Genomic DNA, 14,935 nt, shown 5'->3' with positions numbered 1-14,935 from the left:
TTGCTTTCTTCCAGTATTTTGCTCTGCAAAAGACCTATCCGTGGTAGAGCTTGTGGTTGATGTTAGCTGGTTAAATAAAAATTAAAAAAAATCATCCTGGAGACCCAGAGTGTGGTTGTCCCAGGATGAGAATGATGTTTGCTTAAAAAAACTTATTACCTCTCTCTAGGTAATCGGCAGGCTTGTTGTTTAGCATATTTTGTGGTTTGGATGGATAGTTAGGGATAGCCAGACTGGGTCCATATTCAAATCATGCATTCGTTTATTTCTTTCGACTTGATGCTGGTAGTTTGTTTTAGGGAAGACATTGTGATTTCTGTTAATGAAAATCAGAGAGGAAGTACTCTTCTTCGTAAACAAATCTAGGAGGTCATTACCATAAATACAATATCACCTTTGAGATTGGAGTTTTTACCATGAGTGACGACACCTTTGAGCTTAATTTTAGCTTCTCCCACCTGGTTTAATTTGTGAGCTTCCCCTCATGCTTTTCGTCCTCGATGAGTGTCAGTCCACAATTCCAATGTAAGCTCATCTTGTGGGGTGTCAGTCCCCAATTCCAGTGTAAGCTCATCCTGTGGCTCCTCTTGGCCGTATGCCTCATCAACAATGCGTCGCCGATGTGGGAGAAAAGCAGAGGTACTTTATTCCAATGATGCAACGCCCCAAGAACAAACTTGGCCAACCCTTCCAACCAGCAGGAGCAGATCGCCGGATCGGCGGGCGAGGACCCGCAGCCTCGGCAACGGAGAAAGGGGGCATAAACGTCGGCTGGAAACCGTCAGGAGCGCAGTGGTTTGTGCGGGGGAAGTAGAAGGAACGTGCGTTGCGCTGAAGTAGGAAAGGGTCACCACGCGCGAGGATCCAGAAGGACGAACCGTTTTTTTTACAAGAGAATGATGAACCGGTTAACGCAATCCTGAAGGAAAAAGCTAGTGGTCAACCGACCGATCTTTCCTCTCACATCCACCACGTTAAAACATTCTGATGGGCCAGCGCACCGCTTCTCTCCTTCATCCTTATCTCTAACGAAATGGCCGCATTTTTTTATCTCTCCTACCTATACGTGGAATCTCATCTAACCATGCAGAGCGCTCCGTACTGTAGTTCTTGCAACTGAGCACCTGTTCCGAAAAGGCACACTGCAACAAATAGGGTGATGCAGAGACCACGGGGTGCTCTCTCCGTTGCAGCCGTCGGCGTTCCTGCAAGGTTTCGCAACAATAGTCTTGTTGCAAGAATACATAGAAAGAACCTAGAGATGTTGGGTCCTATTGCAATGAAGGTTTTGCAACAAGAGTCTTGTTACAGAAAAATAGAGAGGTAGTTTTGCATCAAATGTCTTGTTGCAGAAAAATAGAGAAGAAAAAGTTCTACAACAGGGGTCTTGTTATAGTAAATTAAAGAAGAATTTTTTTCTTTTGCAACGGAGGTCTTGTCATAAAAATTTAGAGAAAAAAAGTTTTTTTGTAACAGGGCTCTTGTTGCAGAAAAGTCAGGAAAAAAAGGTTTCGCAACAAAAGCATTATTGCAAGAAATTACGATATAAAAACGGACGGCTCGCCTCGTACAACGGCTCGCGAGGCCGCGGATCATTTTAAAAGATCCACCGGCCGACGCGTAGCACTGCCCAATCCTGAACGCACGCATCGCTTCGATCCAGTGGCGGGGGAGCTGAACGATCTCACGCTCTGCCAGTCGACGGGCGGCTAGCACTGTCCTTTTTTATTTTGACCTGGTTTATTTACAAGAGATTTCTTTTAATATAGTTTCCGTTAAAATAATCCTCTGTTTCTCTCGCGTCCCACTCCCACTCCCACCCGGCTCGGCTCTCGTCGCGTCCTGTGGTATGGCGCCGCAGTTGCCTCGGGCGCTCCTCCGACGACCCCGCCCCTCCTCGTAACCACCGTCCGTACCGATCCAAACCCCGCAGAGCACCACGGCCGCCACGGCAGCCTCTCCCCTCGACCCGGACAGCCATGGCGGCCGCACTTCTCGCCGCCGCGCCCTCGCCTCTCCCGCCGGCATCTTGGAGACGGAGGCCTCTCCTCGCGGCCCCGCCGCCCGCTCTCCGCTGCCTCAGGGCTCCTGCCTCCGCTCCTCCCGCAATCCCGCCGCCTCCCCGCAGAGCCCTCGTTCCCGTCGCCAGAGCCGCGCGCGGGGCGGCGCCGGCGCGAGGCGGCGGTGAGGCGACGGGGAAGTCCGGCCAGGCGCCGCGCGATTGGGGCGCGCTCGCGGGGCGGCTGGCGCTGGGCGCGCTCCTCGGCTCCGCCGCCCTGCTCGGCTGCCGCGGCGTGGCCCTGGCGGCGGCGGAGGACTCCATCAGGGCGTCCGGATTCGGGCTGCGGGTGGCGGCGTCCCTGCGGAGCCTCGGCTGGCCCGACGACGCCGTCGTGTTCACACTGGCTACACTGCCGGTGCTCGAGCTGCGGGGAGCGATTCCGGCCGGGTATTGGATGCGCCTTCACCCCGTCCGGCTCACCGTCCTGGCAGTTTTGGGGTACATTTCTTATCTCAGTGTCAATGCTTCATCTAGTAGATTTAGTAGTGTCAGTTCCTCAAGGTGTTCAACACTTTTTTTAACTAATGATGAAGTGGATTGACTCTGTAGCATTTTATTTTTGCTTGTTGAAATAAACCCCATTTTTGTTTTTGTATTAAACCTGAAGGACTAGAACAGCCCCAAAGAAAGGGCAACACAGTAAATCAAATTGTGTTGCTGTCCTTTCACACACAAGTCAAAATGGCAGATACATCTGTTGCAAAATGATATCTATCCTAACATGCAAACTTAAGTGAATATTAATATATGACTCATTTTAGTTAGTGCGTGGAACTGAGGTTGCTACTTAACTGATGGCCATCTCCAAGGCAACTTAGCTATTGTCTGTTTTTGCTCAGGTTAATTGCTACTAGTTCTCTAGTTGTGCATTGCTAAGGTTTAGAGACAGTGACACTTGATTATCGCTTACTAGTTACTACAGACTTGCTGTTCCTACATGGTATTAGAGCTGATTCTGAGGGGAGCACATTATGATCAAGGAACTTAAATCAGCAAGTTAGCAACTACTGTAGTTGCATGGAAAAGGTTTACTTTTTGCCCCTAAGTTAGTAAGTTATATGATATGCTCACTTTATCACGTAAACAAATTTTCACCCTTAGTCCCCCAAAAGATAGTTACCTCTTTCCCTGCCAGTTTCTCTATAGGAACATCAGGAGTTCTGCTTTGAATTAAAGAAGGGGAAAGTCTGTACATAGCTCAAAACCAGCTAAAAACCAAAGAAAAATACATGCAAATTACTCTCGATCAAGCTGGCCTATGCACGGAAGGTCACCATGAATTAAACACATGCCCTCATCAGAGGAGGCCTGGGCATTTTGGAAGATCCCGTGGCATCGCTCCTTCCACAGGGGACAGGCTACATAAATCGCCATGGACGCCATCTTCTGGCATTAGGGATTTTTACTCCATGTGAATGTTTCTCCACCGGCCAGCGACGGAAGACCTCAGGGCAATGGTAGAAGCTCTAGGATGATAGGAGAGGGCAAACCAGATTTGCTTACCAAAAGAACATCCTAGCATTAGATGGTTCGCCGGTTCCAGCACCTGGTCACACATGGAGCACACATCATTGTGCAGCCAGCCTCTCACATGCAGTCTGTCTGCAGTCTACAGTCTGTTCTGCAGGAGAAGCCAGAGTTAAAACTGCACCTCTCCTTCAGCTTCAACACTCCAAATCTTCAGTAGGTCATTACAATGAATTTGCCGAATAACTGCCCATCATATGCAAACACCGCCGAGTAAGAGTTGCAGGCTGTGAGCTTGTAAGATATGCAGTCTGGGTTTTCAGATAGCTGACCCCCACCCACGCACTGCACTTTAGAGTTTAGAAGGCTCTTTATCCACTTTCCTCCCCTGACCCCATCACAAACAGAGATACTTTTCCTAGAGGCCAACCGGAATAAGTTGGGCGCCATATCTTTCAGAGGGACTCCATCAAGCCAACCGTCGGACCAGAATGAGGCCCTTTCCCCATTCCCAATGTGAATCGAAGTGCAGGTCGCAAAGAGCTGCTGATCAGTCGCATTGCAAGTAACAGGCAGTCCTTTCAAAAGTCTGTCCACATTGTCCCAGTTGAACCATAGCCATCTTCACCACAATGCCCTGCTAAAGTGCTCCAAATATTTCACTGCTAATCCTCTACAGTATTTAGACGAGCAGAGTTTCACCCAGCTTACTAAACACTTGCCCCTGTGCGCCTCTTATCCAATGTTCAGGATGTCGGTAACTGGTACCATATCGGTCGGGTGATGAGTAGGGATTAATTGGCGAATCGGCCATTTAGCTGAATTTATCGGTAACCCATTTATCGGGAGGTTAACTACGGCCATATCTATATATCCTAGGCTATATTGCAACATGCAATGTACTAAGTGTCTAAATATGCAATCCTAGGCTACATAGCAACAAGGAAAATTGTTGCCTTGATGTTCTGATGATGTGGCATCCGATCTGGAAGGCCATTAACCTGCACACTGAAAAGTAGGGAGGGAACGGGCCAGTTTTGCGCTGAAAATGCCTAGCAGTTAATTGGTCAGTCGATAATTTGGCCTGACAGCTGATAAATAGGCTTGTTAGACAAATTAACTGGACCTACCGGTTAATGGCTTGAATAGCATGTTCTCATATCGGGAGTGGCCTGAATAGCAGTTAACTGACCATATCGGCAGTTGACTGACCGATATTTGGAACAGTGCTCTTATCCACACCTGAAAAAACTTCTCCATATCTTGTCTATCTTTTTGATAATCCACTTGGACGGTAGAAAAGCAGTGAAGAAATAGGTTGTCACACTGTCAGCACAGAATTGATAAGCATTAGATGCCCCTTTCTGGACATGAGTTTTCCCTTTCCATGGCTTCAACCTCCCAGCAATTCTATCCAAAAGAGGTTGGCAGTCAATTGCAGGAAAAAAGAATCCCAGTTAAGCCCCTCAAGGTCTCTGGCAAGCCTCTCTGAGTAGGGAATTGAAGTGATGCAGCAGCACCTGAGCTTTAGCATCATGGTCAGACGTCTCTTCACCCTTCAGACTTTTCAGAACAGGATTGTGATTCTTCCTCCTCCAGGTCATTCGCTTTAGCGTGATTTTTTTTTGTGTTTGAATCTCCAGATTTGATCCACACAATACAAGATCTCTGACGCCATCTCACTCTGTCAAGCGCTGCAAAGCCAGGCGGCTTCGATTTTAAGAGAAAACGAAGGTTTCATTCATTCCTTAGCAAATAGCTCACGTTCCTCGTGATGAAGGTCCAGCTGGAAAATCACCTCATTGGCTACCTCCTTTCTGAATCTCACTTCCTTCTTTTATCTTGTATATCACAGTTTCAGAGCATGAGCAGTTCTTGACAGCTTGATGTGCAGAATCTTTACAGCATCCTTCGAGCAAACAGGTTTAGCCCAGGCTGAAGCAGCTTCTCTCTGAATCCCTCCATTCTTAGCCAACAAAGCCTCAAATCTGAACCCTTTATAGTGCTTGAGATCCATCTTCTGGAGGACCATTGAACAGTGATGCAAAATGGTAGTTGAGGCCGGAGACAACTGATATTACAAGTGGCTCAGCTCCCAAGATTAACACGGTCGATTTTTTAATGAACCGTGTTCTCTCTCTCCTCGGACCAGGTGAACCTCCTTCCATTAAGAGCAATTTCCTGGAGCTCAAGATGCTCAATCAAGTTTTTAATCGGCCCATCATTCTGAGATTGATGTCCCCAAGAATCATCCAATCAGGCAACACACTATTCTTTATTCTCTTAATCTCGTTGAGAAAAAGAATCTTATCACTGTCATCCGGAGGCCCATACACAGCAGCATTATTGGTCAGATCAGTAATAGTACCAGTAATAAAGTGAGAGCCTGAGGCACTATAGTTGAAGGAAATAGCAAAATCATCTGTGCTGGCAACCAGGATCCCACCTCTTGTACCATTAGCGCTCTGAAGAAGTCCTCAGAAAATCTGCTGCCCAGGACCTCAGCCACAATACTTATATCAACATCAGCCAATTTAGTTTCTTGAAATGTTGCACTGGTTAGCTGAGAAAAATTTCTGTAGCGACCCCCTCCAGGCCGGGTTGTTCAACTCTCTCATGTTCCAGTTAAGGAGCTTCATATTCCATCGAAGAAAACAACGCGGTGAACAAACAAGAAGATTGCATTGACTATTGAGCATCCACCAACTGGAAGCAGCAACCAGAGCCCAGAGGCGATATAACCAGCACAGCCGGAGACAGAGGACCACAAGGCACAATACTCCCCTCCTGCTTTTGGCAACGGCTTTAATGGCATGGCTGATGGTTTTGCTTGAGTGGCATGCACCTCACCTTGGTTTTGCACACACGGGTGGTATTTCACCTTCTTCCTCCTTCTCTTCCCTCCTGTCTCTGCCCCCCCTCCCCTCCGCCTCATCCTATCATCACTGACCAATCCCGGAATCCAATCCTGTGTCACTCACACCTCGACTATCTGAGAGCTGCTGGCTGATGCACTCCCGGAAAAGGCGCTCGAGCATGTTGCACGACTTTACCTGCCTGGGCGCGCTGGCTCTCCTTTTCGCTCTCCGTCCAGCACACAAAGCCCACTGATAACTCCATGTTGTGTCGGTGACTCAGTATTGAAGTCAGCTGCACAGCATGCCTACCAGTGAGAGCTCTCCATCGCCTCCTTCTCACCGACTTTGCCTATCACCTCTGAATAGCAGTGAGATGATTGCATCCCCTCTCCTTTTGATTTGTCTTTTTGAGGAATTCTGGGGATCATCAATCCATTATAGATCCGTGCATGCGATCAATTCTTGGTTGGAAGCAATGTGTTATGTGGATTGCATGAATGCAGTACAACTTATACAAGCGACTTGTTTCTTCTTTTGAATCGACATCAATAAGATGAATGCACCACACTGCTAGCATTTTCAGGAGAATTGGCACTACAATATGGACAAGCCATAGGAGCCCCCTTCCCCTGAGAGAAACTAGGACATGGTACTAACATTGGAGTACAGGTATTCAGTTTGTGAGAGGATGAGATGAACATGTCGATCTTCCTCTCAAGCTCTTCCCTCTTAAGCCCAAACCACCTGACTAAACTACTGCCCACCTTTCACTACTACAAAGGTCAGCGTCACCTCTATTTGAAACGTCTTTGACAACCTCCTGCAGAATTCCAATACATTTTTTTTCAAGGATAGATCCCAGTGGATGCATCAGTATCATAGAAGAAGCAAAGCCAAAGTGGCCAATACAACACCGGAAACCAGTTACAACACCTCCAGCCAGCCGGAGGCCCAATATTCCCGAATCAACTACGCACTAACAGCCCACCCCACATCTAACTTCATCGGAAGAGCAGAGCTCAGTAGCTTTGCCGACTTCCAGTCCCTCGCTTCGTCGCAAAACCTTCTGAAGAACCACACACGTGGACGAAGCCGCGCTGTTGAACACTATGTCAACAAGCAAGACCGCTGTTCGAGTATCCCTGGCACTCCGCCCCTCGGTCACTCGCGAGCTCCACCAGTCAACCAAGTCTGTATTCAGGTGAGGCATCCAGTCTATCTTCCCCGAAGCCGTCAGAACCGCTGCCCAAACCTCACGAGAGAAGACGCATCCCAGTAGAAGAACTCCAATACATCAACATTCAGAGAAAATCTGCACTTCCATTTCTGTAGCGTGCAGAAGACAGTAGAGATAGGGAGAGAGTGAGAGAGGAGGGTGTGGGCAGGAAGGTGATGTGGCATCCGCGTGCATAAAATCCAGATGATGTGGAAGCCAAGTGCTATTCAGCATTGATGTTAGTAGTATTTGATCCTGGTGATTGATATATAGGGCCGTGATGATGTTTTACTGTCATTTTACAATGGCCTGACTAAAATGTAAATTGCCAGTTGTCACTCTAGTGTCAGCAACTTGTCATCTCTCTTGAGAAAATGTTTCATGCTATATATGCACAGAACTTTATATCTACTCTTTGTTTCTCCAGGAACATGGTGCCTGTGCCATTCATCATCCTCTACCTGAAGAAACTCGCAACCTTCCTCTCGCAGAGAAGCGCTTGGGCGACCCAGATAATGGACCTCCTCTTTGAGCGGGCGCGACGGAAGGCCGCACCTGTCGAGGAGTTCCAGTGGCTCGGGCTCATGCTGTTCGTCGCCGTCCCATTCCCAGGCACGGGAGCATGGACCGGCGCCATCATCGCGTCCGTCCTGGGCATGCCCTTCTGGTCAGGCTTGTCCGCCAACTTGGTGGGAGTGGTTCTTGCGGGGTTGCTGGTAAACTTGCTCATGAACCTTGGTCTGAAGCACGCCATTGGCACCGGGGTGCTACTCTTCATTGTATCAACTGTCATGTGGGGTGCCCTTCGGGGTGTGAAGAAATCGTTGAATACAAAATGATGCTCTAGCTGAATCCACACTGAAATGTTTTGAATTTGTTTATAATAACCCTTGCGAGGCCTGTTTGATGAGTTGCAAAGACCATTTCTGCCTGCTTTCCCTCCGTGCAGTAAACCGTCAGTTTCGTAGTCTTTTGGTTGCAGTTATTCGTCAAAGATTCAGAGTAACTGAAGTAGTAGTGAACAGATGTTGCTGAATCCCTTGGGTTTGTAGCAGCAGTGGATGGTTGAGATCCAAATCGTAAGATGGTTGTGAGGATGGAAGTTTGTAACTAGAATTTCATGTCACAAACTTGTCTTTGTGGTTGCTACAGGATGTAAGTTTTCGCTGCCGTAACATAGCGCAGATCCATCCATGTTACGAAACTAGAATGGGTTTTTTACAGTACAGTTTTTTTGTAACAGCATTTCGTAAGATGGTTATGCCCCGTTCCGTCTAAAAAAGAAGAAGACGCGGCTGCTGCACATTGGCGGTGCTGCCTCCCTCGGTGCATGCTGATCAAAAAGAGAGATCCAAACGAGTAAAAACCATTGCACAGAAATGAAATTACCGAAGGGAAGCAAGGGGAGATGATAGAGTAAAGCAAAAGGTGGCAGCACTGTGAAAACTTGGGTGGTTGGAAAAGAAAGAAGATGGATGCATGCATGCAGCTTTTGCACATGGCCACACTTGATCCCGCTCCCTCCGTTCCCTCCCCTGGTCATGGTCGTGTCGTGTGGGTTGTGGGGCTACCATGCATGCATTGGGATATGCTCTAGTACGTACTCGGCTTTGCAGGCCCGACAGGGAGATCGCCGGAGCCCCGCCCCAGAGCTGCGTCGCGATTCTGCCCACCCCACCCCACCACCCTCTCCTCTGTCGCCTGCGTCTGCGTGTTCCCCAATCCCAATCCCAATCCCAATCCCAATCCCAATCCCGATGGAAGCCGGGGAAGGAAAAAGATGGTGGGGGAGGAGCGAAAGGGATGCACGGCAACGGCCATCGCCAATGGCAGGCCGAGAAGGGAGCAGAGGTGGTCACAGCTGAGGACGAGACGAGATCATGCATGCAATGCCACGGCTGGCCCGCGCTGCCCAGCGAGCAAAGCTGGGTCTGGGTCTGGGTCTGGGTGAACTGGACTTTGGTGGGTCCCCACACCAGCGGGCGGTTCCTGCCTCCCTCCGCCCGTTGCGGTGTGCTTTTCTTGGCCGCGAAGACACCTGCCCCTTCCCTCCCTTGTCCTCTTCCTGCCTCCATCTGTGTCTCGACACTGCATAGGATGCCTACCACGGTCCGGTCCGGTCCGGTCCGCTGCTTTTGGCAGAGCGGTTTCGAACTTTGGACCCGTGCCACCGATCCGCCCAGGTAGGTGCGGTGCGGTGCGGTGCATGCGACGGACGCGCAGGTGGTACGCGCGTGCATGCCGCCCGTTACGTCCCACTCCCACCGTTGTTTCTGCACACGACCAGATCCCCCCAGAACCATCCACCGGCTCGCCATCCATCACAATTCACACGCGCGCCTTGCTTGTTGATCTCCACCTCCACGGACGCCCTGGCACGCGCGCGCCAGATCAACCACCACCCCGCGGAGCGCGTACGACCCACGCCACCTCCCTCCCTCCCTCCCTGGCCGCGCCGCGCGCGCAGAAGGGCAGGAACGTACGCACGTCACACGGCCCGGCAGCCCACGCACCCGCCGCGCGGCTTTCGCTTTGCCTTTTGCCCGGCCGGCGCAGCAGCGGGCAGCCGGATCAGCAGCTAGCAGGGCAAGGCTTGGATGGTAGTGGCCAGGCGCCAGGCCGTGCATGTCCCCCCCGCCCGCCCACGTCCCTTTCCTACCCACCCACCCACACACACACGCGCGCGCTCCACCACCCCCTCTTTCTCTCGCTCGCACTCTCGTTGCACCGGGACGGCAATCGCGCGTGCGTGCGTGCATCGGGCGAACGTGCCACCGTCGGGTCCAATTTTCAAACGCGCACGGCTCCGTCGGCCGGATCACGTGCCCGCCCGTCGCGCTCGCTGCGATCACGTATCGCCCTGAGAGCTCCCTCGTGTATGCATGCATCTGCGTTGCGTTCTAGACTGAACAAGGTTTGAAACCCAAGTAACACATACTACTCCTGCCTATAGCAACACTCCGCGGCCAACGACTGCTGAAACCCAGCTTCATCATACTTAAGCCCGCTCTACAATCTACATGCTCATGTATGCCTTCATCATGTTGAGTTTCGGCGGATGGCTTTTCGTGCATCGCACGTCTCCGTGCGGTACACCTCGCCGTGAGATTGCTCGTCTATCGACAGAGGGCGGTTTCCCGGCGATTGGAGACACACCAGATCGCGTCCTCCTTGACGGCGAGGGATTTGTGGTGGATTTGTGGGCGTGTCGAGAGGGAGAAATTTTTGGCTTCGTACACCATGGTGCAGTTTCCGTGTCACGTTGCACGTCTGTGTGACCGTGTCGACACGAGCAGGGGCGGAGCCAGCCCCACGGGCCGCCCCGGGCCGCCTTCGTATACAATAGCAATCATATACAATAAACTGCTACAGTGTAAAAAGGATATGTGCCTCATGCCCCAGGCGTGGGCCTGTCTCCGCCACTGGACACGAGGAGGTCTCCTCGATCCGCGGGCATGGCGGAGGGTGAGCGGGTAAATGGAGCATCTACTTCCCACTCTCCACCCCAGCGAGGTACGTCGTTTCGAGATAGCATTCATTCCGAGCTTCTCACCCCTTGCGTTCTCAGCAACACTCTTCCGTCTGTGCTGAGTTCTCGAAAGGCGGCGATGGCGGAGATGGTTGCCAGCGACGAGAAGCTGTGGGGGGTTCGCAGGAGGGGGTGCGTGCAAACTCGTAAGGCCGCACGCTGCTCATGGTTCAGTCAAGGGACGAGATAAAGATGGAGGCGCATGCGGTGGTGGATTCGGTGTCAAAGGAGAAGGAAGCGCGGTTGTTTCTGGCGAACGAGCCAAAGCACATGTTGGAGATCCTCCTTTGGGCCATGGACAAGGTGAATTCGGGCATTCCTGCAAAGCAATTCAAGTGGGGGTGTCACGCCCAATATGCGACCCTATCCAAAAGGAACTCGAAGGTCCCACCAAGGATAGACCCGCATATTAAAACGCTTTTGCAAGGTGGATATCATTACATCAACATTACATAATACATGGGGATACATACAAAAGGCATACAATGCCACACGGATACAACATCACAATACATAAGAGCATCATCCGACTACGGATGAAACACAAACAGAAACTCAAACGACATCCACCCTGCTAGCCCAGGCTGCCGACCTGGAACCTATCCCCTGATCGAAGAAGAAGCAGAAGAAGAACTCCAATACAAGCAAACATCGCGCTCACGTCAAGATCATCGCATAAACCTGTACCTGCAACTGTTGTTGTAGTAATATGTGAGCCACGAGGACTCAGCAATCCTATTACCATGGGTATCAAGACTAGCAAAGCTTAAAGGGAAAGGAAGGGGTAAAGTGGTGAGGCTGCAGCAGCGACTAAGCATATACGGTGGCTAACATACGCAAATAAGAGCGAGAAGAGAACAAGCGGAACGGTCGTGAAGCTAGCAATGATCAAGAAGTGATCCTGAACTCCTACTTACGTCAAACATAACCCAGAAACCGTGTTCACTCCCGGACTCCGCCGAGAAGAGACCATCACGGCTACACACGCGGTTGATGCGTTTTAATTCGGATCTGGTGTCAAGTTATCTACAACCGGACATTAACAAATTCCCATCTGCCTATAATCGCAGGCACGACTTTCGAAAGATTATACCCCGCATGGGTGTCCCAACTTAGCCCATGACAAGCTCTCGCGATCAACGAAGGAATAGACCTTCTCCCAGGGAGACCCGATCAGACTCGGAATCCCGGTTTACAAGACTTTTCGACAATGGTAAAACAAGACCAGCAAAGCCGCCCGATGCGCCGACAATCCCGATAGGAGCTGCACATATCTCGTTCTCAGGGCAACACCGGATGAGACATCCTACGAGTAAAACCAGCCCTCGAGTTGCCCCGAGGTGGCCCCGCAGTCTACTCGATTCGGACCAACACTTAGACAAGCACTGGCCCGGGGGGGCTAAAATAAAGATGACCCTCGGGTTGGCCGACCCAAGGGAAAGGGTAGGTGGTGGTGAGGCAAATGGTAAAACCAAGGTTGGGCCTTGCTGGAAGAGTTTTATTCAAAGCGAACTGTCGAGGGGGTCCCATAAATCACCCGACCGCGTAAGGAACGCAAAATCCGGGAACATAACACCGGTATGATGGAAACTAGGGCGGCAAGAGTGGAACAAAACACTAGGCAAAAGGCCAAGTCTTCCACCCTTTACCAAGTATATAGATGCATTAATAATATAAGAGATATTGTGATATCCCAACCAAAATCCTGTCCACCATGGAGAAATCTTCAACTTCACCTGCAACTAGCAACGCTATAAGAGGGGCTGAGCAAAAGCGGTAACATAGCCAATCAATGGTTTGCATAGGAAATGTGTCAAAGGTTAGAGGTTCATGGCAATTTGGGATGGCTCGATAAACAGGTGATAGGTAGCGCAGCATAGCGATAGAACGAAGCAACTAGTATAGCAATGATAGTAGTGAGATCCAGGGTAGCGGTCATCTTGCCTGAAATCCCGCAAGGAAGAGAATGAGTCCATGAAGAAGACGAAGCCACGAAGACGAACCAAGCGTAGACGAACGAATCCTCACGATCACAACGAAAAGGGAACTATCGAAAAGAAGCACACAACAAAGTAAACACACCAAACATGAACAAGGCATGATGCACAAACAAGCATGATGCATGACAAGGCTACATGAAGCTACTCATGGCAAGAGATCATGCAAACAAGAGCAACACATCAAGGCAAGTTTAAATGAGGCCGGGAACAACATATAACAATTCTGGTAAGTCCTCATATGCAAATTTAGAAATTGGTCCAGATCTGAATAAACCTTATGTTCTAGTTGTTAAACAACAGGTTAAGATACACAAAGATGATCTACACGAGATTCTAGTCAAGTTACATATAAAGTTCATTTAGTTCGGAGCTACGGCCTAGAGGATATGAGCAAAACAAGTTAAACATGGCATTGATGCAAAATGCATACAAACATCAAGCAAACACCTCAAAACAAGGATGCAACATGATAATATGAAGCTACATGCAATTCTAAGCAAGTTTCATATAGAGCACACTCAAAACGGAGCAACGGTTCAACACATGCACACTATACAAGTCATAAGGACAAGCTGTCCGAAACAGCAACTAGGCATATTGCAAGCATCAAAACAACATGCTACAGCACCCCAACATGATAATAAAAGGCATGGACATGATGTACACATAAAGCATTACAAAACATGAACACTGAGATATCTCCATAAGTCACTAGAACATGCTCAAACACACATGGTAAGATTGCAAGTTATAACAATTCAGGCTTTGCAGAAAATAACATCACGATGCAATGTTTAGAGCTATCAAACAACATGTTACAGGAACTTATCATGGCAAAAAAAAGGCATGACATGAGTCTACTAATTGCATAGATCAAAAGTCCTTTACTGACCATAAGCCAAAAAGGATCAGAAAATATGATGGCACCTATGTAAACATAGCAAGTTATATTACAGATTCAAACATGGTAGAAACAGAATTATGAAGGCATGTAGATGAGCTTGTGAAACTCACTACAGAGCAATACATGACATGGCAAGGCACCCAACAGTAAGAAGGCATGTTTGTGAAGCTAAGCATGGCAATAGCAAGGTCATAGGGTGCATGGAACACTAGGAACAACCATGGTAACAACTGAACTTAATGTAAACAGGCTAACAGGAACATTATGAAGCAACTTTAGAGCAAGATTACAACAAGCTACAACTACCTATAAATGCAACAAGTGGCATGATGGATAGAGCAAGACATGTAGATCAAAACATGTTTATAGAACACCTCCAGATTATGCATAGAATGATTAGTAGCAACATGTTTACATAGCATCGCGAAATAACAGATTCAGCCTAGTAAAACAGCAACATCAAGTACCCTACTTAACAAGCTCGATTCGCTCACCACAAGTCATTGCATGACAAGATAAGCATAGCATCATAAGGAAGACATGTTTGTGAAACAACCCAAGGCAAGAACAAGTCCATAGCATGCACGGATCATCTACAACAACCTTGGCCAAATTGAATAACATGTAAACAATCTGCCAGGAAACATTTTGAAGCAAAAGTAGAGCACGAAAATGACATGCTAGGCTACTCCATAATTGCAACCAGATGCATGAATGGATAGACAATAACCACATGTTCAAAACACTCTTACTGAAGTATCTTAAAATATGCATGGATCTCTCTGTAGCATCAAGTTTACATGGCATCAAAATAACAACAGAACAGGGACTAAAATCAGCAACATCACGATGCCTAGTTTGCATGCTTGTGCTAGTCACCACATTGATCACAAAAATAC

The 14,935-nt window shown here is 48.9% G+C and overlaps 1 protein-coding gene across 1 annotated transcript; it reads left to right on the top strand.

Moving 5' to 3' along the window:
- Nucleotides 1-1,788: 1,788 nt before the first annotated feature.
- On the top strand, nt 1,789-8,513 carry LOC123113748 (uncharacterized). The gene is made up of 2 exons (XM_044535059.1): nt 1,789-2,500; nt 8,031-8,513. The coding sequence occupies exons 1-2, from the start codon at nt 1,980-1,982 to the stop codon at nt 8,440-8,442; spliced, it is 933 nt and encodes a 310-aa protein (XP_044390994.1). The 5' UTR covers nt 1,789-1,979; the 3' UTR covers nt 8,443-8,513.
- The last annotated feature ends 6,422 nt before the right edge of the window (nt 8,514-14,935 follow it).

Source organism: Triticum aestivum, chromosome 5B (genome assembly GCF_018294505.1).
Source record: "Triticum aestivum cultivar Chinese Spring chromosome 5B, IWGSC CS RefSeq v2.1, whole genome shotgun sequence".
NCBI lineage: Eukaryota > Viridiplantae > Streptophyta > Magnoliopsida > Poales > Poaceae > Triticum > Triticum aestivum.
This window is presented reverse-complemented; position numbering and strand designations above follow the sequence as displayed.

Coding starts and splice junctions, on each gene's coding strand:
- LOC123113748 (XM_044535059.1), top strand. CDS start 1,980: ATGGCGGCCGCACTTCTCGCCGCCGCGCCCTCGCCTCTCCCGCCGGCA. Junction 2,501..8,030: donor ACCGTCCTGGCAGTTTTGGG/GTACATTTCTTA, acceptor TTGTTTCTCCAG/GAACATGGTGCCTGTGCCAT.